The sequence below is a fragment of the Aphelocoma coerulescens genome, chromosome 7 (genome assembly GCF_041296385.1).
Source record: "Aphelocoma coerulescens isolate FSJ_1873_10779 chromosome 7, UR_Acoe_1.0, whole genome shotgun sequence".
NCBI lineage: Eukaryota > Metazoa > Chordata > Aves > Passeriformes > Corvidae > Aphelocoma > Aphelocoma coerulescens.
Window position 1 is genome coordinate 29,325,552 of NC_091021.1, and position 23,138 is coordinate 29,348,689.

Genomic DNA, 23,138 nt, shown 5'->3' on the forward strand with positions numbered 1-23,138 from the left:
CCATTAAACCTGGTGAACACCTGCCAGCTGCAGTCAGAAGTTATTACACGGGAGAACCCAAAGAGCACAGCTCCTAAAGCTCAGATGCGCTGACAACAGAGCGACTTACTCTGGAGAAGAGGAGGCTCGAGGGTGACCTTATCGCTCCCTACAACTCCCTGAGAGGAGGCTGGAGCCAGGTGGGGCTCGGGCTCTCCTCCCAGGGCACAGCACAAGAGAACAGTTTTAAGATGCAGCAGGGGAGGTTCGGGTTGGACATTAGGAAGCATTTCTTCACAGAAAGGGTGATTTGACATTGGAAAGGGCTGCCCAGAGATGTGGTGGAGTCATCATTCCTGGAGGTGTTAAAGTAAAGACTGGATGTGGTACTCAGAACATGGTGGTGTTGGGTCATAGGTTGGTCCCGATGATCCCGGAGGTCTTTCCCAACCTGACTGATTCTATGATAAATTCAGCTTCAGCCAAGGCTGTGCGAGGCAGCGCTGGCGGTGGCTCGGCTGCTCCCGCCCAGGCGGTGTGAGACACCCACGTCCGGGATCCCGGCACGGCAGGGACAGGGGCACAGAGGCGCCGGCACCGTGCGGAAGCGGCGTCCCCTTCGTACACAGCGGCCCCGGAGCCGGCCCGCATCCTCCACCGCAGCTGCGCGGGCTCCGCGGGCTGAGAGCGGGGCTGGCCGGCCCCGGGCCCCGACGGCGCCGGCAGCGCCCGGAGGCCCCTCAGGGCGGCCCCGCCCCGCAGCGGCGCGGCCGCAACGCGCGAGGGCGCTGCGGCGCGCGCGGACGTGTCCGCTCCCACAATGCCCGGCGGGACCCGCGCGCCGCCGCCCCGCTGCCCAGGTACGGCTCGCGCCCCCCGCGCGGGGCCGGCGCCCTGAGGGGCGCGGGCGGGGCGGGACCCGCGGCCGCCGCCGCCTTCCCCTCCCTGGCCCTGCCCGCGCCGCCGCCTCGCCTCCTCTCCGCTCCCCTCCCGCCTGCCCTCCCCTGCCGGCCCCAGGCCCGGCCGCGGAGCCTCGGGGCCGGCTGCGTTCGCGCCTCAGCCGCGGTGAGCGCGGGGCGCCGCCGCCGTCACGGGGGGTGGTGGTAGTGGCGGCGGCAGCACCGCTGCCACGGGCAGGGCGGGCTCGGGAGGCAGCGAGGGCCGCTCGGCGTCCTTGCAAGTGCCGCTTGGCAGCAGGAGCCCGCTGTGTGTAGGGGTCTCCGCCGCTCTCCAGGCTCTGCCGGAGGTTGTGTGACGTTTTGTGACCTGGGGCGGTGCGGATCCGCCTGAGTCAGTGACCACTGAGTCAGCGCTTCTGCTGCGGCTGCAGATGGTCGTGTCGGAGCTGCCACGTAAGTAGGTGGTAGGTGAAAGGGTCCGGCTCCCAAACTTTGGGATGCAGCTTGTTCCGTTTCCTTAGTTTTTCAGAATTGTTTGGACGTTAGGAGGAATTTCTTTAGAAAGGGTGATTATGTGTTGGATTGGGATGCCAGGGAGGTGGTGGAGTCACTGTGCCTGGAGCCACCTGTTCAGGAAAGCCTGGACGTGGCACTTAGTGGTGGCTGGTGATATGGTGGTGTCCAGTCACAGGTTGGACTCGAAGATCTCAGAGGTCTTTTCCAGCCTAATTGATTTTGTGAATCTTGATTTTGCCTCTGAGATCTCTCTCCCCCTGGCTTTATGGAAAGGATTATATTGGCTCGTGGTTTAGGATTATTGCCTTGTATCATCATACCTGATGATGTCAAAGTAGCTTTTTTTGTTGTGTCCTTCTGTAGTGCTCCAGTTTGTAACACGAATTTCTGAAGTATGCTGTAGAGTGAAAAAATTCTGGCTCCTGCCTGTGTAATGCGGCTGTCACAACCCTCAGAAGTGGGGACAATAAATTGTCCAACAGTATTGGGTACACTTGAGCTAAACACAGAAGTTTTGTTTTCATTCTGTGTCGGACAGGTGTGCAGCTTGCACCTACTTCCCAATTTTATATTTTATAGAAGGTTTTCATGAATGGCAGACATCCCAGCAAGAAATGCTGTGATTAAGTTGGTGCTGAAGGCTGTCAGGTGCAGGAGGGTAAGCTTGCCATCACACTAGATCTGCTCAGGATTTTGAGAAAGCTAGACTTTTTTAAGGTGAAGTGTTCTGAACAAATCATAATCACAGGTCACTTTCAAACACTTGTTAAAAGTGTTACAAGACTATGTCAGATAGATGTAAAACAGTTAACTGTCAGATCACAAGTTAGATGACCAATTTGTTACAAAAGGCTGGAATGTTCCAGTTTCTGTTTTCAGTGTTTCTAGGACTTTTCTAGATGTTGCTTCAGGATCAAATACTATCTTAACACAGCAATAAACAGCATGATAATTGAATATGTCTTAAAAAAAAAGTACAGTGAAACAGGCTCTGGTTTCCATCACCTGAGGTTTCTTGTTCATGGTAGAAAATGAAACCAGCACGTGTGCTAATTCCTACTTGTGAAACAGTGGATGCTGACGTGCATGAGGAGTTGGACAGCTCTAGGGAAGGTGAAGTAACAGAGGAATAGCCACTCTGCTGACTCTTACCTGTCTGTGGCCAGATTTCTCCATGCTTCTCTTTTCCACGAGTTCTCCCAGTCCTCATTTGCAGGAAGGGCTGTGAAGGGTTGTAAGGGGAAATTAATAAAGGTGGGGCAGAAGTAGATACTAACTAAGGGAAACAAGAATAATGCAAACGTGGAGTAGTGCTTCTGTGATGTACTCTCCCTGTTGGTGTTTGTGTGGGGGTCAGAATCCCGCTGAGCAAAGGGTTGTGATTTGGTTTTAATACCCCTGGTAGTTTTTCTGTGAACTTTTCCAGTTGCCTCTTAAAATCACATAACATTGTAGCGCAGACAACAGCCTGTGACATGGGGTTCCACTGGCTGATGACATGTTTTGGGAAGGACCCTCTGTGATACCTGTGAGCCAAACACCTGCTGGCTGGATTTGGTATTCCACAGTTCTGTCATGGAATGGGACAGTGAACCCAACCCCTGTTCATTTCCTTGCACCTGTAATAGATTTATAGACCGTTTGTACTGGAAATGCAGTCTTTTCTCATCTTCAAGTGATTGAGGGATATAGAATTTTGTGGAGGAAAACATATGAAACTTGTAATGATTTGGTGAACTACTTCATGCAGCTTTGAAGCTTGATGTTTAAAAAAGACATCTAGGGATAGCTCTAAAAGCACTGTCTTTTCTTTCTTCTATCTCTAAATCTATATGTGCATATCAAATTTACCACTTGGCTCCTTGTGTAAAGCTATATTGTTTTGAGAGCTGAGTAAAGTAGATTTAGTAAACTTTTTTTCTTTGTTAATACATTTTCAGGTAAGGCTGAATGTTCTGTTGCAGTATGTGTATTATACATCTCTTGACATACGTATGATCTTCCAAACGAAGTAATTTTCTTTTATTAACTTTGGTTTTTAGATAGCTTTCTGATTTCGCTGTTGGGAAGCTGAGGAAAAAGTTTGTATTTTCACTGGGTGGGTTTTTAAGATGATGGTAACAAAACCTGACTGGTGTTAAGATCTTCAGCTCAACACAATTTCTATCTTGTGTGATTTTGTAGTATATTAAGAGAATTGGCAGGTTTCAATTGAGGCTTATCTTCTGTTATAGAGCCTGCATTTCTCTGAATATAAGTAGGAGTCTCGAAGAAAGTTCAAGATTTATGCAAATATTTATTTACACACAGAATAGACATAGAAGTTGGAAGATCACCTCTAAAGATGTCTTTATCATTTGCTTTGTCTGCTGTGTGTGCATACATGCTGTTGTTAGTGGTATTGATGTTCTTTGTCCTTAGTTGTAGGAGCAAAGCAACTGTGATGAGATTGAGCACTGAAAATCTTAATGCTTTGGAAATACAGCTGTGGTTGTTCTGTGTTACGTTCCTGAAGTGTTCTGAGCAGAGGAGATTATGGATTAATTAAACAGTGGATGAGGTGAATGATGGGATTCAGAGTCAAAGGTTGTGTAAACCTGAGTTACTCCTGTACTGTGGAGACAAATATCTTGCTTTCCCATTTTAAGTGCCTCAAGTGATGGGACTTCCTGAACTTCTCTTAAAGAACACAGAAACATTTTAATATCCATGTTATTCTAGTTTTCTTTTTCTTTGAGTATCTTTTGAGTAACCTCCCTTGGCTATATTCATGCCTTTCCAATATGTATGCCTTCACAAAAAGAGATGAAGAATGTTGTTAGCCAGTAAATCTATTTACTAACTTTTTCTGTTTGTCCTTATCTCATCAGATAGCTCAACATGAACATTAACCATCGAGATCATTTAAAAAGTGAACAGAATAATATTTTTGCTTCTGAGATCTGGCTACGGGATTCTGGGTTTCTCCTGCAGTGCAGTCCTATTCACTGCCTTTTCCTGAAACAGGACATGGAGCTACATTCCTTTCTTCGTGTTAAGTGCTAAAAAAGTTATTTGTTTCATCAGAGGAAATGCAGATCCATGAAATTACATTTTGTGCAAGTAAGTTAATGAAGGGGTATTTAAACTTTGCTATCGCTTCATTGCTCTTTTGTTTATATTGATACAGCTCCCAAAAGTCCCTGTCAGGATTGAGTTCCAAGCAGTAAAGATGGTTATTGTCAGAGAACCATTACAGTTTTAAGCTCCTCTGCAATTTTGTCGTGCTCTTGAGTTGCTGCCTTGGTTATATGGTTAGCAGCATAGTTAAGAAAATGAGTCTGTGTGCATTCTGTGTGAATCATCCTTCTGGGAACACATGCACGAACTCAGAGATAGGTAAAAGTTTCTAGAACTGTGGGTTTAGTTTCTTGAATGCTTCATGCCAGCAGGCCTATCTAGAGGAAGTCCTGGAGCAGGGGTTGTTTTCTGTTTCTGTGTCCAGCTGATGGAAGCACTTTGTTCAGGAGGGAATTCTCTAGTGAAGTGCTGAAATAACAAGAGCACCTGATAAAAGCCCCAAGGTATTCATCAGACTGCAGTTAACAGTGGCTTCCACTGCTGTTACAGCATTGGGGAAGTCTGATGTGCTGTACAAGTAAAATACGAGGGTATTAACTTGGAATTTATTCAGCTAATGTGATGGATCTCAAAGGAGGTTGAAGTTTGACTGCTGATGAAGCTGAATTTATTAAACTGAAAATGACAACACATTTTCAGTGCTTAAATTATTATATGCCTCTTTCTCTCTGAGGAGTAAATAACCTTGAAAAACCTGAATATTGTTGATTATTCATTAAGTATTCTAATGGATATATAACCTCTGGGGAGTGGGAAATAGAGAAGTTTAGAGTCCAGGTTAAAAAAACAGCTATTTCCTCTCTTTTGTGAAGAGAGGGAAAATTTTTTGGGAAAATTTGGATTTCTGACTTGCGAGAATACAGTCCTTCAGCTGCTGAGGCTTGTAAAGCACCCTTAACGTCATAGTTTGAAAGGTGCTGTAAACATGTCAGTATCACACACAAAAGCATATTTCAGCTGTATCCAGAAATCTGTTTCCTTTTGCAGTTTGTGACTGTATGGAACTTGAGTACCATCATCCGAGGGAGGCAAAAATATTTTTTCATAGTATCTGAAGTGATAGGTGTAGTATATGGTAGGAGTCTGCAGAGCAGTGTTAAGAGCTGAGGAAGTGTTTGCTTTTGGCTTCATATAAATTCTAGCAGTTCGCCCACTTGTAGGAGAAAAAATTTGTGTACTGATGCTTAGCAGATAAGTAATCCTTGTTTTAATACTTGTCTAGCTAAACTTTTGAATGTTTTGATTTAATGTAAGGTTTGAAGAACTGTTTTGTGGCTTGTGTAGATTAATAGGTCCTGTTAAGACTCTAGTCTGAGTTATAGTTGAAAATCCTCACTGTGCCCCAGTTGAAGCCTGAACCCAGTGTACAGCTTGAGAAGTTTGATTCATTGACTTTATTGTTTCTGCTTTTACCTTAATTCTGGTTCCTCCTGATGTGTTTTGTTGCAGGTTGTCATTAACTCTGTTGGCAATGTCTATGATTTTATCTGCCTCTGTGGTCCGGGTGAGGGATGGACTCCCACTGTCTGCATCTACTGATTATGACCAGAGCACAGGAATGCAAGAATGTAGAAAATATTTTAAAATGCTCTCAAAAAAACTTTCTCAGCTTCCTGACAGATGTACTCTGAAAACTGGACAGTATAATATAAAGTAAGGCTTCTAATTTGTGTATTTGCAACATCCTGGGTGATGTGTGTCTGTAAGTTAAAAAGTTAACAGTTCACATTAGAAACGTTTAATCAGAATAAGATTCTTGGCACTATTTATGTAGCAGAAATTTAGAACTGATTCAAAACTGAGAAATTGTAGGAAGATTTGAACCTACACAGACTTCCATGGAAGTTCCTTTACAAGGGCACCAAATCATAGGACAACATCATAGGAAGAGTGGCTTTACACTGAAAGAGTAGGTTTGGATTAGATATTTGGAAGAAACTTTTTATTGGTTATAGTTCACTTACACTTTAGCTGACCTTAATTTTGATTCTAATTTAGATATTTTAAATGAGCTGAGTAATTTCATCTTAGTCTCTCGTAACCATGTAGAAGTTACAGTGGTGGAAAGTGTACCACGTGAATGATCCTAGAATGATCCTGGTGAGCCCTCTCCATCTCCCATTGGGATATGTGAGTTTCTAGCATTTCTTGGATTAAGGCCCAGATTGAACTAAATTGTTTCAGTCAATTTTTTTTTTTTAAGCAGGCCAACTACAGTTGGCCTGTCAACTGATAAACTTTTAAGAATGAGATGTAAGGCTTCATCAGGATAGTTTTTACTACTTTTGTCTTTGATTGCTTTTAATACTGTAAGTTATTCAGCAAGATTTTGAAGATATTTGAATGTATCATGAAAACCTGATGAAAACTCTAATGAATAGCCTAAATCCAATAGGGAATATGTATATTGAAAACTGTCCTTTTCTGATTTCATATTTGCCATCTCTGGTTGTCCTTGCAACTATCTTTTGAGAATTATTAATTCTGCATTCTGCAGAGCAGTTTTATTTCTTCCCGTGTTCTAGAAAGAACCAACAGCCCTACCCCCCCCCCCCCCCCCCCCCCAATCTGAAAATAAGGTTTTGCATTTTTGGGCTGTACAAGCTCAGACATTGTACATTTGAGATGAGTGTAAAGCTGTTATGGGACAAACCTGCTGTGTTTCTGCATCCTAAAAGCTTTCTTGTTTTCTCTTTCACATGTGTATAATACAGCTTCTTACATGATTCTATATTGTGGTGTTCAAGTAAAACATCATGTAAAAGTAACTTGTTTTTCTTCTAGAATAGTGTTGGACTTTTCAGTAAACATTTATTCCTTTGCTGCCCCAGATAAGTTTTTGTTTTTCTGATTATAGAATATGAGATCAGACTAGAGAAGCAGTTATTTCACTGGATTTAAATTTGAAATTTTGAATATGTTTTCTCAATTCTAGCTTTATAAGTTCTCTGGGAGTAAGCTATATGATGTTGTGCACTGAAAATTATCCCAGTGTCCTGGCTTTCTGTTTCCTGGATGAGCTTCAGAAGGAGTTCATCACTACCTACAATATGATGAAGACAAATACTGCTATCAGACCATACTGTTTCATAGAGTTTGGTAAGGATCTGACTTTTCCCCCCTTCATTCTCATACTAAGACAAATGAGTATTTAAATAGGTGCAACTTAACGCACACACAAAAAAAAAGTCCAAAGCAGTTTATAGCTCTATTTCAGGTGGATTTAGAATCTGATTTAATTCCTGTTGGAGTCAGTAAAGAAATTCTTCTGGGGGCATTAAATTAGGCTACTAGGGTTTTGTCCAAACTTATTTCTGTTCATTCCAGTAGGTTTTGGTTTAAGCCTTGTGTGACCAACTCTGGAGTTCATCTTCTAGATAATATTACTAGGAGTTGTTTGACTTCATACCTGTTGAAATACTTAACCTGTGAAGTCATTGAGGTTCAGAAATTTCTCAAGTGAAATTTCTCAGTTTCATGTTAGCTCTTAGCTATGCTACCTTTTCTTCAATACATGAAAGGGAGAAATTTTTATTTGTCTAACATGTAGTGAAGCATTTAATCTTCAGACTCCAAATGCATCTCATATATACCAGATAACAGCTGTTATGAATTCCATTAATTTATGTTGCTTTAATACTATATATTAGAAATTACTGTAATTGGATATTCTTATAGAATAGCAAGAACAACAACAATTTTAGAAACATGGGGGAAGATATTCCAGTTGGTTAATTTCTGTCTATAGTTCAGTCAGTCAGTTGTTGACAATTTCTATATAATATTATTGTCCTCCTTTTGAAAATTTCTATGAACACTTTTTTTCTTCCACAATATAATTTTTTCATAAGGATATTTACTAAACTAACAGAAAAGCTAGAATAAGTGCAGTAAATCCATTGTATTAGAAATGCATTTGGTCTCATGCAATGAAAAGTCATTAGTTTATTCACAGTTACTATGTAATTATATTTTTAGAGCTTAATTTTTTTTGAACTGCAGAATTAAATAACCCATGATGTATTAGGCACAAAATAGAAATAGTGTTTAAAATCCAAGATAAATACAAATATTTCAAACAATATATTTCAATTTGTGAACTGAAAAGATGCATGGTCTTGGATTAGGTAATTAACAAAGTCCATAAAACCACACTTTTTTATTTTAAATTTTGCACAGATAATTTCATTCAGAGGACCAAACAGAGATACAACAACACACGTTCTTTGTCAACAAAGATGAATCTTGCTGATATGCAGACAGAAATCAAACTGAGACCACCGTACCAAATTTCTGTGTCAGAACTTGGTTCAGCCAATGGCTTTTCACATATATCTGTGGGGGAGTATAAGGGTACTGGTAAGATATCTGCAGGTAAGTTCCAGACTTCTGTTGTTGTATCCTTAAATGAGACAGATGCAGCAAAATTCATTGTTTTTCTTTAAAAAAGCTTTTTTTCATGTTTCTAAAATGTAAAGCTGGGATGACCTAATGTGTATTTTAGCTCAGATGTCTGTTTTATCCCCTGTTCCAAATGCTTACTTTCCCAAAGCACTCAGAGGGAGAAATGGGTCTGTTAAGTGGATGGCTTTATTGAAGGAAAAAATCCCTGCAAATGAAGATGAGCACTTAACAAGAAGATGATCTTTTTCTGACCTTCTAAGATTTCTGAAATTTTTTATTATTTCTGCCCAGTAAGACTCAGTGTTGTCATAAGCTGAGGACAGTGTCAGGAGTTAGAGCAGCTGGAGGGAGAAGCATCTCTGTAGGAAGCCTTTGCAATGGTGAAAATCCAAAGAGCTCTGCTGGCTAAAAGATGCACTGTCTAAAATGAGTGCCCTGTGTACCATGTTAAGAATAGTAATTTTGTACAAAACTGCCAATTTCATTTAAGTAGTTGTTAATTTTTTTAAACTTTCATTTACTTCATGTAGGAGTTTAATGTGGAGTTAAATGTGGGTGAAAGGCTGGTGCTATTAAGTGAATCCTCTGAACTGGTTTGAGGCCAACCTTCAGATGTTTCCCAGCAGGACAGAAAGAAAATGCCAAATCCTTGCACTGGTACATGGACTGCACATGTGAAACTGACATCATCTGATTTCAGTTCTCCAAGTTTAGTGAAGCAAAATCATAAATATAATGGAAGGAAGTGTTGATTTTAATTAGTTAATGTATTTCTCTTTTTTTTCCCAAAAGTACCTCTGTCTCTAAATTATCTTGAGCAGGCACACACTGATGCTGTTCACTTGACAGTGTCAGGGTGCAATCATAAGTCATAGAATTGCAATTTTAAATCTAAACATCTAAACAATGTTGTAATAAATGAGATTTTGTGCAGTTTATGTATATGTATGTATTAATAGGATCTCTCTGCCTGTATATTATTCTTATTACGTACTTACTCATAAGGATTATTCTAGAAGATTGAAAACTGCTTTCTATGGAAGATGAAAACCAGACAAAATCAGTAGGGTGCCCTGTTCATACTCTGGGGCCCTGATTCTGAGAATTCCAGGTGCTATGAGACAGTGTAGAAATAGCTTACAATCTCTGTATTTGCAATTTAACAGTATTAGAGTTAGATTCAGAAAGATTAATAAAGGAAAAGTGTGAAGGTGTTTAAATTGTTTAAAAGGATGGAATCGTTTAAGCGCTGTACATACCGTTGTCATCTTTTTACATGTGTGGGCTCTTTTAAAAGGTATGTAATGCTGTGGTACCACTCTTGCCACTTTTGCTTCTTATATTGTTGTTTACTCCTACTGTTCTGGTGTAATCCTGCTTTGTGGAAAGGGTTATGGTGGCAGAAGTGGCAGCTGGTTAGCTCTGAAAATTGTCTAGATTCAAACTTCCTGCAACTGTGAAGAGAAAAAGCAGTAAGCATGAGAGAACTCAGCCTGTGTCAAAATTGGCTGTCTCTTAAAAGTTGTCCTTGTAGCGGGAGATGTGATTTTCATCACTTTTTTGAGTAAGAGTGTTGGAAGGTAATATAGACCTAAATTAAAATACACAGGGACCATTTCCCTTTTTACTAAAAAAGAAGATTTGAAAATAATTTCCAGGTGATCTTCTAATTATTTTTACTTACCTCTCTACAACTTCTTACAGAAGTAGTTCTGTTGTCCTCTTTTCTTTCCATGTCGATTTTCTTCTGTTTTTCTTTCAGTTGTTTTTAACTTTCTTCTTCCTCTGAATTCCATAGATCTCTGTTCAGTTATCCACTTCCTTCCTTGAGTTTCTGTAGAAACTCACCATCAAAGGGCTGTACGTTATGAGAGGTTGGCACTTTGCTCCTTCTTCAGCTCTTCACATTTTAGATGCTATTGAATAACAGTCTTTTTTAGCAAGTCTGCTAATAGTTTTGTAGTTCTTTACATTCAACACTTCTCTCCACCCTTGAAAAGAACTTTCCCTGCATGTTTGCTGCCCACTCAGTTGGCTAGACTTCCAAGTTTCTCCTTTTGCTCTAAGGACAGATTCTCACAAAAGGATATGTTTTGCCTAGTGGAATTTCCTGAATATGCTGTGCTGTTAAAAAGTAGGACTTGCTATAAGTGAACTGTGTTAAATGAAGTTGGAGAGCATGCAGAGGTAGGAAGTTAGGTGGATGCAAATCTCGTTTTGTTATGCAGAATGGCAGAGTTGGAGGCATTAGTTTGGGGCGGTGGGGAAGCAGTGGCTCTTACTTGCTCACACTGTAACTGGATGTGTAGCCAGGGTATGGTGTCCAGGCCTCCTGTGCTGGCAGAGTGCTTGCAGCAGCAGACCTTTTCCCTCAGAGAGTTATGCCCTGCAGTGAGGAGTAGGGGTAATTCTGCATGTGGGAAGCATAAAGTGTGCAGATTATGGATAGAATCTTGCTTCAAAGGTACGTGTAGGTGTTGGCAGGCATTAGAAATAGGGTCACAGCATGCTGATGTGTGATGTTTCAGATTAGAATAAAATTACTATTTTCTGAGCTTTTTTACAGTGAAGGAACAGTTGTCAAATTGAAGGGTTTTTTTGCCTGATGGTATACTCCATGCTTTTGGGTTTGGGTTTTTTTTTTTGCATTTTAGTTTGAAATAAACATCCGTATGAGTAATGCAGTTTCTCATGTCCTGTAAATTTCCTGAATTTTTATTTAAATGTCAACATTAAATTCAGAATTTCTGCTTTATTTGAACTGAGAATTTTTGATACAGCACTTACCATATTTCTAAGATTGATGGATGTACCAATTCAAAGTCAGTTGTCCTTTACCATGCCTTCTCTGACATTCCTTCTTCATTCTTTTGGTTTTGCCTTCATCTTTTTATGTATAAATGACCCTTGTCACTTTGATTGTCACACTAAAATTTGCCAGTCTCTGGAGAGTTTAATGGCAGTAGTGGTGCACAATGTCCTTTACATTTTTTTGGATTTTTTTCATATTTTAATAAGAGAGAAGTTAGTATTTTAAGAACCTTCGTAGACCATCTTGATTTAGCTGACCAGACTCTTTTCTCTCCATGGTTCTCAGAGAGGTGTTTTAAATGCTATTTTAGCACATCATGATTTTAAGTTACCCAATACATGGGGAAAAGGAGATTTTCTGGAGAGCTGCGAGTGGAGAGCAGTGAACTAATTTTATCCACCAGTTAATGGAATAGAATTACTTTTGGCTAAAAACAGTCATACACACCCTCAGCTTTTTCCACTCTCTAGATGAGATGGTTTAAAAAAAGCCAAAACAAAACAACCAGTTGGGAGTCATTGAGAAAGAGTGGTTTGGTATGCAAATAGCATATCTAGCATATCTAACCTTAACTGAGTGATTACTGGGAGTAATGTGCCCTACAGTTAGAAAAGCAGTGAGCTCTTAAAGTTAAACGTGGGTTATGCCTTTGTTTAAAAAAAAACCCCAACTGATTATACACTATTAAATTCAGCACAAATGAATTAACTGAACTCATCCTGTATTTTATTTTTGTGTTCTTGTACACTCATAATTAGACAGCCCTGCCTGCTTATCAATGTGAAATAGCTTTTGTTGGGGTTTTTTTAGGTTCCGTAATTTCATAAACTGTTAGAGAAACCTTTTTCCTGGATCTGTGCAATACAAACAACCGGGATTGACACCCCTCTCTCTATTAATGTTACAGTTCATTAACCTCATTGTTCACATCTTTACACTTGGTTGATTTGAACAGAATGATTTGAGTGCAGCTCAGTAGTCCCATTGTTTTCCCAGTGTTGCCCAGACTGTTAAGAGTTTTGCATTGTTTTTTCACATTTGCTTTCTGTTATTCATTATGGAAAAGGACAGTAATGAGGAGCATACGTGGCTGTTACATACTTGTGACCCTAGATAAGCTTGTGTGCATGCAAAGAAAGAGTGTTTCAATTTAATGTGTTTTACTTAAAAGCGGCTAAGCACAATCTGGAAGTTTCAGAGCTGTCTCTGCATGTGTGTCTTTGGTAGCACTCACTGTTTTTTAAGGAAGGGGACTGTGATAGCTTTGCCTCAAATGTTCTGTTCAGCAAACAAGCTAAATCAGTCTCAATATCTCACTAATGCATTTGTGTTAAAGAAGAGTAGAGGTTTTGAGAGAAGCTCTGAAGTACGTGACTTTTTAGCAGGTTACTAATTATGGACAGATTTCACTAGCAAGTGCATCTTTTACTATTGATTTCCTGGCCTGTTTGAGCAGCCATCAGTACCATGCTGAATAAATGGAACATACTGAGATAAAGACTAAATATAACAAGACAATTATATATGTGAACTGGAGGAAAGTTTACTTTTTGCTAAACCTTGTGCTGAAAGATTTGTCTTTTTAGAAAAAACCCTGACATTTTGTGGTTTGCTTCAGTGATCTCTTGAGCTAGAAGCCACTGAAAAATGACATTATTATTTTACTGAATTTCTGAAGGCATTGCTTTGACCTTTGATATCTTTTTGTGATCTGCTTTGCAGCTCCTCATCAGCGTCTGGAACCTGTGACTCTGCCAGGGATTGTTTCATTTGTGCTTAGTCTGTTATGTGGAGCTTTGAATTTAATCCGTGGCTTCCATGCCATAGAAAGCCTTCTCCAGGTATTGTACGTGTTTATAAATTTAAAAGTTATGCATCATAGCAATCACAATTTTCATTTTAGAAGATGCTATATGAACTAAATCATGCCAGTTTTATTTCAGAAGCACTGTTTGTGAGGTCAGGCCTCTGTTATGAAACCTGTATTGTTTGTGATCTGTGCATCCTCCTTGAGTGTGCTGCCTCATTCATCAAGGCTGTGAGTTTCAACAGCAGTGGAAGGTGGGTGGCCAGCTCCTTCCCTGGTACCTTGGTAGCAGTGAGGATGTGAACATAATGTTCTGTTTTCTAAATTTATGCCAGGGTATGAGGCGTTTAATTTCTATAGATGCTATTTAAAAGCATTTGAGTGAAATGATGAACAGCTTTGAAAATCGGGGCAGCGTTTTTGAAAAGTCCAGAGAGCGGGAATCTTTGAACAGATTCTGTAAAATCGTTTTTTAGAGAACTTTTTTAGTTTTTTAAAATAAACCTTATTTCTCATTGTGTGCTGAAAGGATCAGTGTTGGAAAATAGTCAAGTGATTTCTTCTAAACTCCCCTCACGTCCTCAAACAACACCCCCCTCACCAAACAAAGTCTCCCAAACCCATTTTTTTCTGTAAAATCTCTACTGTGACCCTCCCTGTAGCCTTTCAGTTTCTCTCTATTCCATTTCTTGTGCTGGTTGTATTCTCCCAAGTGCTACAGTGTCACTAATAATGGTTTATGCTTTCAAGCAATTCAGGTAAATATGCTGGTAGTGCTTGCAGGCATGCACAGAAAGTTCATGTGTGTTGCCACAAAAAGAAAAAAAAAAGACTTCCTTACCATTTAATGGCTGTTATTGTGGTGATAGACATAGAAACTAAAAGCCCCATGGAAGTTTTCTGAAAGAAAATGGTAATCCTCTTGCTTGACTGATAGATAGTCTTTTATTCAAACTTGTCTGGACTTTATAGTCGTTTGGGTTGGAAAAGACCTGAGTATAACCATAACCCAGCACTGCCAAGTTCACTAAACCACGTTCCAAAGTGCCTCATCTACAAAGCTTTTACATTCCTTCAGGGATGGTGACTCAACCACTTCGCTGGGCAGCTTGACAGCCCCTTCAGTGAAGAAATTTTTCCCCTGGTGCAATGTGAGGCCGTTTCCTCTCATCTTACCCCATGTTACCTGGGAGAAGAGCCCCACCCCCACCTTGCTACAACATCCTTTTTAAGGTAGTTGCAGAGAGCAGTAAGTTCTCTCCTGAGCCTCCTCTTCTCCAGGCTAAACAGCCCCAGTTTCCTCAGCTGCTCCTTGTAAGTCTTGGTCTCTAGGCCTTCCACCAGCCAACTGCAATATTTTTGATACCTGATGGATTTTTTTTTTAGGGAAATAAGGTAAAGAAGAATACCTGTATTCCAGTTGTTTTACACAGTATTGATATATGTAAAGATTTAATAAGCAGTACTGTTGAGTTCTCAGCATTTTGTGAAGACTGGTGGATAGATGACGAAGGTTAATGAAAATGTTCCGTGCAGGGTCCTTCTTTTTGAGTTGTGTTCGGTTTGTTTTTTAAAGAAAGACCAAGTGAACCTACATCTCTACTTTATCCCTGATTAGGTTTTTCTGTGTTAGGCACAATTCTCTCAGTTTATAATTAGGAATGAGTTTAAAGTATGCTGTAGTACAGATAGTACTGAACAGATTTCTGTCAGTTAGTGTGATGTTGATAAAACCTATTTTGTTACCTTTCTGCAGCTGATTTTTTTAAAAGGAATGCCAATGTTAGATTAATCGATTTAAGTGATGACAGGACATCCAGTTAATTTTATTCTCTATGTTACTGCATCTGGAGGTAATAGATTGCAGTACAGATGGAAGATAATTTTCATTTCTGACAAATGAGGCACACTAAAAATCCATTAAAATTTCTCTTAATTAATTTTATTATAGAAAAATCCACAAGGTTTAGGGAGAAGTAATCCTAAACACAGTTAATGGAATGTGTTCTGAGAAGTCATTCAAAAGCATCTCTTTGAATTACTGTTTGCTTTGTAATCAGTGTTTTTATTTGGCTGTTAGTAAAATTCTGTTACAATCTATAACTGTACTCCACCAGATATGCAGTGGCACTGGGGCAGAGATGTACTGGGTAGAAGTTACAGCGTTGTGGAAGTCATTTTTATGTGCAGACATGCAAAGTTTTTCCTAGTCAGCATTGGAGATGGAAATGCTTCACACTGAACATCTTTGTGAATGGACCACCATCTTCTCAAAGTGCTATTTGCTCTCAAGGAAGAACATTTGCATGAGTACCCATTGTTTTCCTGGGAAAGTTTTTGGTGGTTGCAGATGTTTGTTAGAAATGCAGTTAAAATAGTCACTGAGCATGTAAATTTACTCTGTTCAGCTCTCTATAGGAACTGTAACAATTTGTTTGAAAAAGTTAAAGGATTTGTTTTGTTTTCTAAACACATAGTAGAAAAACCTGTCACTTCAAGTAAATTTTTCCATCTTTCCTTCAAGAAAGCATTATTTTCCAAGTCTCTGATAAATTCCTGTGCTGCTGTTTGCTCTCACTGCATAAGCACAGAGCTGCCTTCGTTATTCTGTGAGTAGAGTTTTACCCCACCCTAGTGGCCAGTTTGCGTCCTTTCTGTTACCTCATTTCCATTTTCTGAAGCTTTAGGAAGGCACAATTCTACAAAGTTGCTATTAAAGGTAGTTACCAGTGTTTAGACTTGAATTTTCAAAGGCATCTGGAGAAGGTAAGTGTCCAGTGTTAGAGCTGGACTTCTTTAAAGCTTTTGAAAATCTTGGCAGGAGTTGTTTGTTGTGCACAAACATTTTGGTCAGACTCCAGATCACCATGATTTGTTCACAGACATGTAAGTAAGCACTGGTTAGTCCTAACTTTGATTTTACTGTGGTAAAGGAATTATTATAAATCTCTATGTGAAACTATTTTAGCATGCAAAAATTCATAACTTTCATACTGTAAATGCCTGGTATTTTACTGAAACATTGTAAAACATGGCTTTTTGTTTTATTCTTGCAGAATGAAGGTGAAGATTTCAGCTATGTTATTGCATTTTTTCTTGGAACGGTAGCCTGTTTGTACCAGGTGTGTTCTTCTGTTTGCATAATTCACTAAAGTTCAGAAACATTACCCAGTCATGCATAAGTGTCATCATGTTTTCTTAAATGTCACAGATACTTGAATAGGGTGATTATAAAAAATAATTTCTGCTCTGTTTTATTTCATTAATCATTAGCTATCATGTCGTAGTAGATTGATACAAAGAACTTCTGTTTGCCAGCATTTTTTCTCTAGTTGGATGATTGAGACAATTAAGATAATTATCTCTAAAGTCACGAGAAGTGGAGATTATATTTTTTCCTTGAAGTCAGAGTTTCATAGTTCAAGTAGACTTAACCATCTGAATAAATAGCTTACTGCTGCTTGCCTTTGGGCAGATTTGAAGTAAATGCAGTAAAACCTAAGCACTACACTCTATAATTTTCTTCACTTGGTACCTTAACGTGCATCTCCTTCATTTTCAAAGCTTGTGGCCACTTTTCACTATGTTTTCCTTCTGCCTGACACTTCCCCTTAGTTTTCATATCTGTCAGTTTTCCATTTCTGCATCTGAATTTGACTTTCCTCTGTAATTTATAACAAGGTATCATGGTGCCCATTGGCATTTGTCATTCAGTGACACTGCTGTTACATTAACCTATGTCTCTCATGCTGAGTTGCTGTTATAATTATTTTGACTTTTAATATTGGACATGTGGAGTATGCAGTTTTTACTTGTTTCTGTGTGCCAGTGTTTAGTACAGTGTCAGACAATAAAATAAAAAAATGCCTTTCAGTCAGTCTTTTGTCCAGGTTGTCTGTAGTCTTCATTCTCTACAATATATCTCTAGCAAAATGTCACAGTGCAGCTTGTGTTCTTCAACACTTACTGACTTTCCATCAACTTCTTCCTTAAATAATGTAGATTGGTGTTAATTTTCCATGCCAACAGTCTGTTCCATATATCAAATAAGGTGGAGCTCCTCCATTCTTTTTTTGTGTAAAAAATACACATTTTCCCTCCTCTCCCGAATTGGAAACCTTACTCTTTATAAAGTATTCATGTCTGTGCATTGAGATGTGAGGACGTGTATCTTTCCTCTACCGTTTGCCTTGAACAGAGCTGTCCGAAAGAAAGAATCCATGCTTTTTATTAATATTCAAAATACATCTGTTGAAACTCTGTTTCCCAGCCTCTGGTATCATTCCTGCAATATGTGATTGGTCAGTTTTCAGAATTAAGAGGGATGTTGCTTCTCTGGCATGTTCTGATGTTCTTTGGCTACAGTTAAGAGCTCAGGACGTTAATTCCCTGTGTTGCATGACAGCACATTTCACTGTCATTCACCCACCAGGCATCCATTGTGCTGTATTGTCTCGTTCAGTTAATAACAACACAGCAGTGTGTCTCTAGTTTCCAAGAAATGTTTATAACCCAGGTGTGCAGGACTTACATGGAATGTTTTCGGCTCACTGACATGTCTAGTGTTGCTTCATAGTTTCTAGTCTTTTGTAAAGAGGAAAGTAAAAACTGTCTGAGTTGTACCAGAAGTGCAAACATCAGGACAGGAGCTGAGCTTTCAGTCATCTCTTAACATTTATTTAAAAAAAAAAAATCAAAAATCAAAATCTTCTTTGAAATCACACAGAGGAGCCTTCTCCATAAAAGCATGCTCAGTTATTGCCATGATAACACTTCCCTTTAGTAGTAGAAAAACAACCCTCAGGAATTCCAGAACAGGATTTGTTATAGTAAGGTATTACAACTGCAGCATTTTGGCCTTTTGACTGTTTTTTTGGCCTTTTCATTTGTTCTGTAAGGGGCAAATCCAGTAGTTCAGACCTAGACCAATGAAAGGTATGCTTTAGAATTAATTTGAAACAGTTCCTCAGTAAAATTGACAGTCATGCAACATCATGCTACAGTAACATTTTTAAACTACTGTAGTATTTGTTTTATCAAGCCTTTATTAATCATTTTGATGAAGCGTATCCTGACTCTTATTTTAATCTTGGAAGCAGTCACACTTGTTCATACATTGTCAGTGGAAGCGACAACACTAGGAAATTATCTGAATTCTTATTGCTGAGATACCAGTAGCAACTAATTGCTCTTTTAGATAGGATTTGTGAAACTGTCAGCACAAGTAGGTTGCATTTACTATGCTCAAAACGGCCAAGCAGGTTCAGAAGAATTCTGTCTGTATTCTGAAATGTGCAGATTATTCATCTCTAGTTTTACTTTGCTTTGGAGGAAGGACATACAAGTCTTACTGATAGTGCCAGTCCTCACCTCTCTGACAATATTTAGGTATCCAGACACTACAAGTAGCTTTACTGCTCTCAGCCACACTTGCAGTGGAAATGCATGCTTTTTAACAAAGTGGTAGAGTTCAAGTAGAATATAAAGTGATCTCAATAAATTTCACTGTTCAGTTGCCCTTTTTTGAGGAACATGAAAAATGAAAATTAAGTAGAGTTTTTTTGACTGATAAAACATGGCAAATGCCCAGGAAGAACAGAAGTGGCACTTAGATAATCTGATGATGGATGCTGTTAAATCTGTGTGACCATGGTTATAAATCCACTGGGAACAGATTTGGAATAGCAAGTAAGCCTAAATACTGTTGTTATCTACCTTAAAGCTTAGAAAAAACTTCCCTCAGCAGAAATGACCTGAATGCAGGGGAGGGCCAAAGGATTTTTTTTTTTTTTAGCAGTTAAGGGAGTAGTTCAAACAATAGAAGAAATCAAAATAATGTCTGGGTAAAAGCTGTGTCCTTTTAGAGATAAAAATTGAGGCAAGAGACTTGAACAGATTTCCAGTTACAATAGGCAGAAGGCTGAGTAGGAAACTGGGCAGTACTGACAGCCTGTGTTACACCACAGTGTGCAGAACAGACCCTAAAATGTGGTAGAATTACAGTAGAGTGGTTGTATTTCTCTCCAAATGTGATCAGTGTTGCAGCAGCTGAAGCAGGGCAGTCTGCATCTGCCAGGTAACCATCAGCATCATCCCTGGCAGGACACTGGGAGGTATCTGAGGGATTGCTTTGTGCTGAGCTCTGGGGCCCTGGTGTTGTCCTTGTCCTTCCCGTTGCTTTTCTGAAGAAGACTTGGTGGCTCTTGTTCCTTCTCCACTGCTTGAGTAGAACAAAGTGTATTTTGACCAGAGATTACCAGGAACATCCACTTTCTTTTGTCATGGGCCACTCATTGCAGCCTGTAATTAATTATTATGAGAGAATTGTTCTCAGAGAGGGATTAATGCAAGCAAAATGTAACCTTGTATTGATACCAGGTGCTCTTCACCCTTCCTGATTGCTGAATTGATACTGTTCTTACATGTTTGATTCAGACTTTTCCTTGGTTTGGGCTGTAGGTTTTTCAGTGACCAGATATATTTCTTCAGTAGAAGTTATCTTCCATGAGGTAACCTGATTTCTTTTTTATTTCTTGACAGTGTTACCTGTTTGTGTACTACACAGGCTGGAGGAATGCCAAATCCTTCCTGACTTTTGGGTTGATCTGCCTGTGTAACATGTACCTGTATGAACTGCGCAACCTGTGGCAGCTCTTCTTCCATGTGACTGTGGGAGCTTTTTCTACCTTACAAATCCGACTGCGACAACCCCAGGGGAAGTCCCCTGATTACAATGTCTGACAAGTCCTGGAACATTGAGACCAAGTCTTGTTCCAGTAGTTACTCTCAGGAATGTAAAGCTGTTCTCCAAAAGAAGAAGCTGTCTGAATGGGGCTTTTTTTTTTTTTTAATAAATCAATGTAAGATGCCTGTGGACATTTTACACTTGGTGGTTGAACCTTTTTTTAAATTATTTTTTTATTTTCTTGAAAAGGACACAAAAGAATATGGGACTAGAGGAGGAAAGTGAAGCATATCCATGCAGTGAAATATATGTAGAATAGGACTGGTGGCATAAAAAAGCTTCATTCATTCATTCATGGAGATAATTTGATGTGGAATTATCTGATGGTATTACATGATCACATTATCTGATGATAATGTGGAACCACGTTTATATGTTAATGGAGGAATGTGTAGAGTATGTTCTGCATATCATAAAAGCTTTTCACTTCCAAGGTCAGTTTTGCCTTTGTAAGGCAGTAGGGAATAGGCTAAATAAGAAATAATAATGCTATTGCATATTAGCAAACTAGATGTGGAATATGTAAGATACTAAATATTGGAATGTTTTGTTTCACATTGACATATATGTGAATGTTTTCTTAATTAAAATGTAACCTGGAAACTCAGTTTCTGGGGATTGGCTTCACTCGTGGCATTCTGTCTTGTGCTATAAGGTCATTTATTGTTTTCATTTATTATTTCCTTTGAATTATTCTTTGAAATTGATTTATGTAGATAGGGTTCATTTTTTGTAATTATTCAAAAAGTTCTGCCACTTAACTCAGGATTCCTGCCCGCTTCATGTGTTTGGAAGGGTTGAAAGAGAAGGGATTGGTGAGTAAATGGAGTGACTTGTATTTGTTGGAATACTGTTCTTCTTTTTATATGTTCTTCCTTACCTTCAAAAATGGATGAATAATTAGCTCAAACCTGAGATAGACAACTGGTTACAGGAAAATAATAAATCATTCATTAGCTTAAACAAGAACTACAGGGATTGTGTTGATTCTTCTGGCTTTATGGGTTGGGTGTCTTTGTGCTGGGATAAAACCTCTGTGATCTAGAGTTATGTTTGAGAGAACTATCATATGCTCCTCAAGCTGGTGAATCAGCCAGCAAACCCCAGCCAACCAGAGAGTACCACCATCACTTAACTCTGGGGTTTTATTTTATATGACAGTTATTTATGATGTTTCATAATGTACAAATAGATGTAGGTTATCTACAAGTTGTAATCAAGCCTTAATGGCAGGGATGTCGCCATGCTCTTGTGTTGCTGGGAATTGCTAGAGCTTTGCTGTGCTAAAAAATGTTGGTCCAGGTAAATTTTCTTGGGCATTTCATACCAAAATGTTATGTTTTTAAATAAGTTATTTAGGCTCAGATTTTGTGACCAAGAAGAAAGGAACTGGGTAGCTTATTCTCTTTTTAAATAGACGGGGTATTAGTTAAGAAAAGTGTGCATAATGCAACCAAGAAGAACTAGAGAATGAAACTGCAGTGGGAAGTGGTGTGTCTCAGACTGCTGTCTGAGGTGAAGCCCTTGGAGCCTCCTTGGTGTGCAGGCTCCAGGGTTGGTGCTTTGCAGTTAATTCTCTTCCCTCCCCACTTGGAGACACAAAAGAACACATTTAATTTATGAACATGAGCAGCAAATTGCCTTTGCTTAGCACCAAGAGTTGCTTGTATTAGCATTCAGTGCACCATTCTGAAAAGGTGAAGAGCAGTCCTTTACCATTTAAAATCAGATTAAAAGATAGAGCTATTACCTTTTAAGTATAAAACCAGGTTTTATTTTGCTTATAGTGTCTAGAAGAATCCTTATACCTGTGTTTTCACCTCCACTGATAGGCAAGGAAGCTACCATGAATGCCTCAAGTACTGCTTAGTTTTTAACTCAGGTTGTTGTGCATGTACAGAATTGTCTGTTGCATCATTTCTTCAGTTTATATGTTGGCAGAGAGTTTTGTTTTCTCTGAAGCACCTTCCCCTCCTGCTAATCCTAAAGATACATTTTAAAGATTGAAAACTTCCTTTGTCATAGCATCTGGAGCCATTATTCTATTCCAGTTATGCTGGCATTAAACTAATTGCTGATTAGAAGGTATAATGAATAAATGCAACTGTCAGTGTAACAGAAAACAGTTGGGGTTTTGTTTGCTTGTTTTTATAGCACTGATAAAAATCCCATTTCACAATGAAAAGGTAATGAGCATGACTGTTCTTCATTAAGTGGTATTACTAGGTGCTAAAAACATGGCTTCTTGGCATGTTTGAGTTTGACTGTAATATTAGAACTTGCTGACATTTGGTATGAGATGAGAACCAAGATACAGCAGGCCAGGTTAGAGGTGAAAATTTATTGAAAATTCCCAGGATTTCCTTTTTGCTTATACAAACTCAACACTCAAAGCAGGGGCTTCCCTGCTGATTTTACAGGTACTTGAGTTGCCAGACTTAGGAAGGTGAACTCAGGGACGTTGATTACGCTCTTGAATAATGGGCTTTACTGCAGTGTGAGTTGCAGAAGGCCATTTGTGGTTGCTCGATATTTTTGTGGGATTTAGTAGAAGCAGAGCCCATTTCATGCTGTATTTATAAAGGAAGACATCCTGAAGGTTGGAATTGGTTCATCCAACATCCACAATAGCAGATTTATCTTTGAATAAGGTGTCACTGTATTTGCTTTCAGGAAGGAATGACCAAAGGCTTGCCTGACTTACACAAGGTATGTATATAATGCTGTTCCCAGTAGATGGCAATAGTTATTTGCATCTGAAATTCTGTATTAAAAGATCTCTGGGGCCAGCTGCTTACAGGGAAGCTTGCTCGAGCTGGTGTCCCGTGGAGCTTTTTGTTGGAATGCCAGGGCCAT

The 23,138-nt window shown here is 39.4% G+C and overlaps 1 protein-coding gene across 3 annotated transcripts; it reads left to right on the forward strand.

The window, feature by feature from the left end:
- Positions 1-765: 765 nt before the first annotated feature.
- SEC22A (SEC22 homolog A, vesicle trafficking protein) lies at positions 766-21,251 on the forward strand. 3 transcript variants are annotated; one of them, XM_069021082.1, is made up of 8 exons: positions 766-839; positions 4,265-4,496; positions 5,964-6,167; positions 7,450-7,613; positions 8,694-8,888; positions 13,453-13,571; positions 16,594-16,659; positions 20,078-20,420. In XM_069021082.1, the coding sequence occupies exons 3-8, from the start codon at positions 5,986-5,988 to the stop codon at positions 20,276-20,278; spliced, it is 927 nt and encodes a 308-aa protein (XP_068877183.1). In that variant the 5' UTR covers positions 766-839; positions 4,265-4,496; positions 5,964-5,985; the 3' UTR covers positions 20,279-20,420. The 3 variants fall into 3 exon arrangements, with proteins under 3 accessions (XP_068877183.1, XP_068877184.1, XP_068877185.1); XM_069021083.1 differs by lacking the exon at positions 766-839 and adding an exon at positions 936-1,331; XM_069021084.1 differs by lacking the exons at positions 766-839; positions 4,265-4,496 and having other exon boundaries at positions 5,965-6,167; positions 20,078-21,251.
- The last annotated feature ends 1,887 nt before the right edge of the window (positions 21,252-23,138 follow it).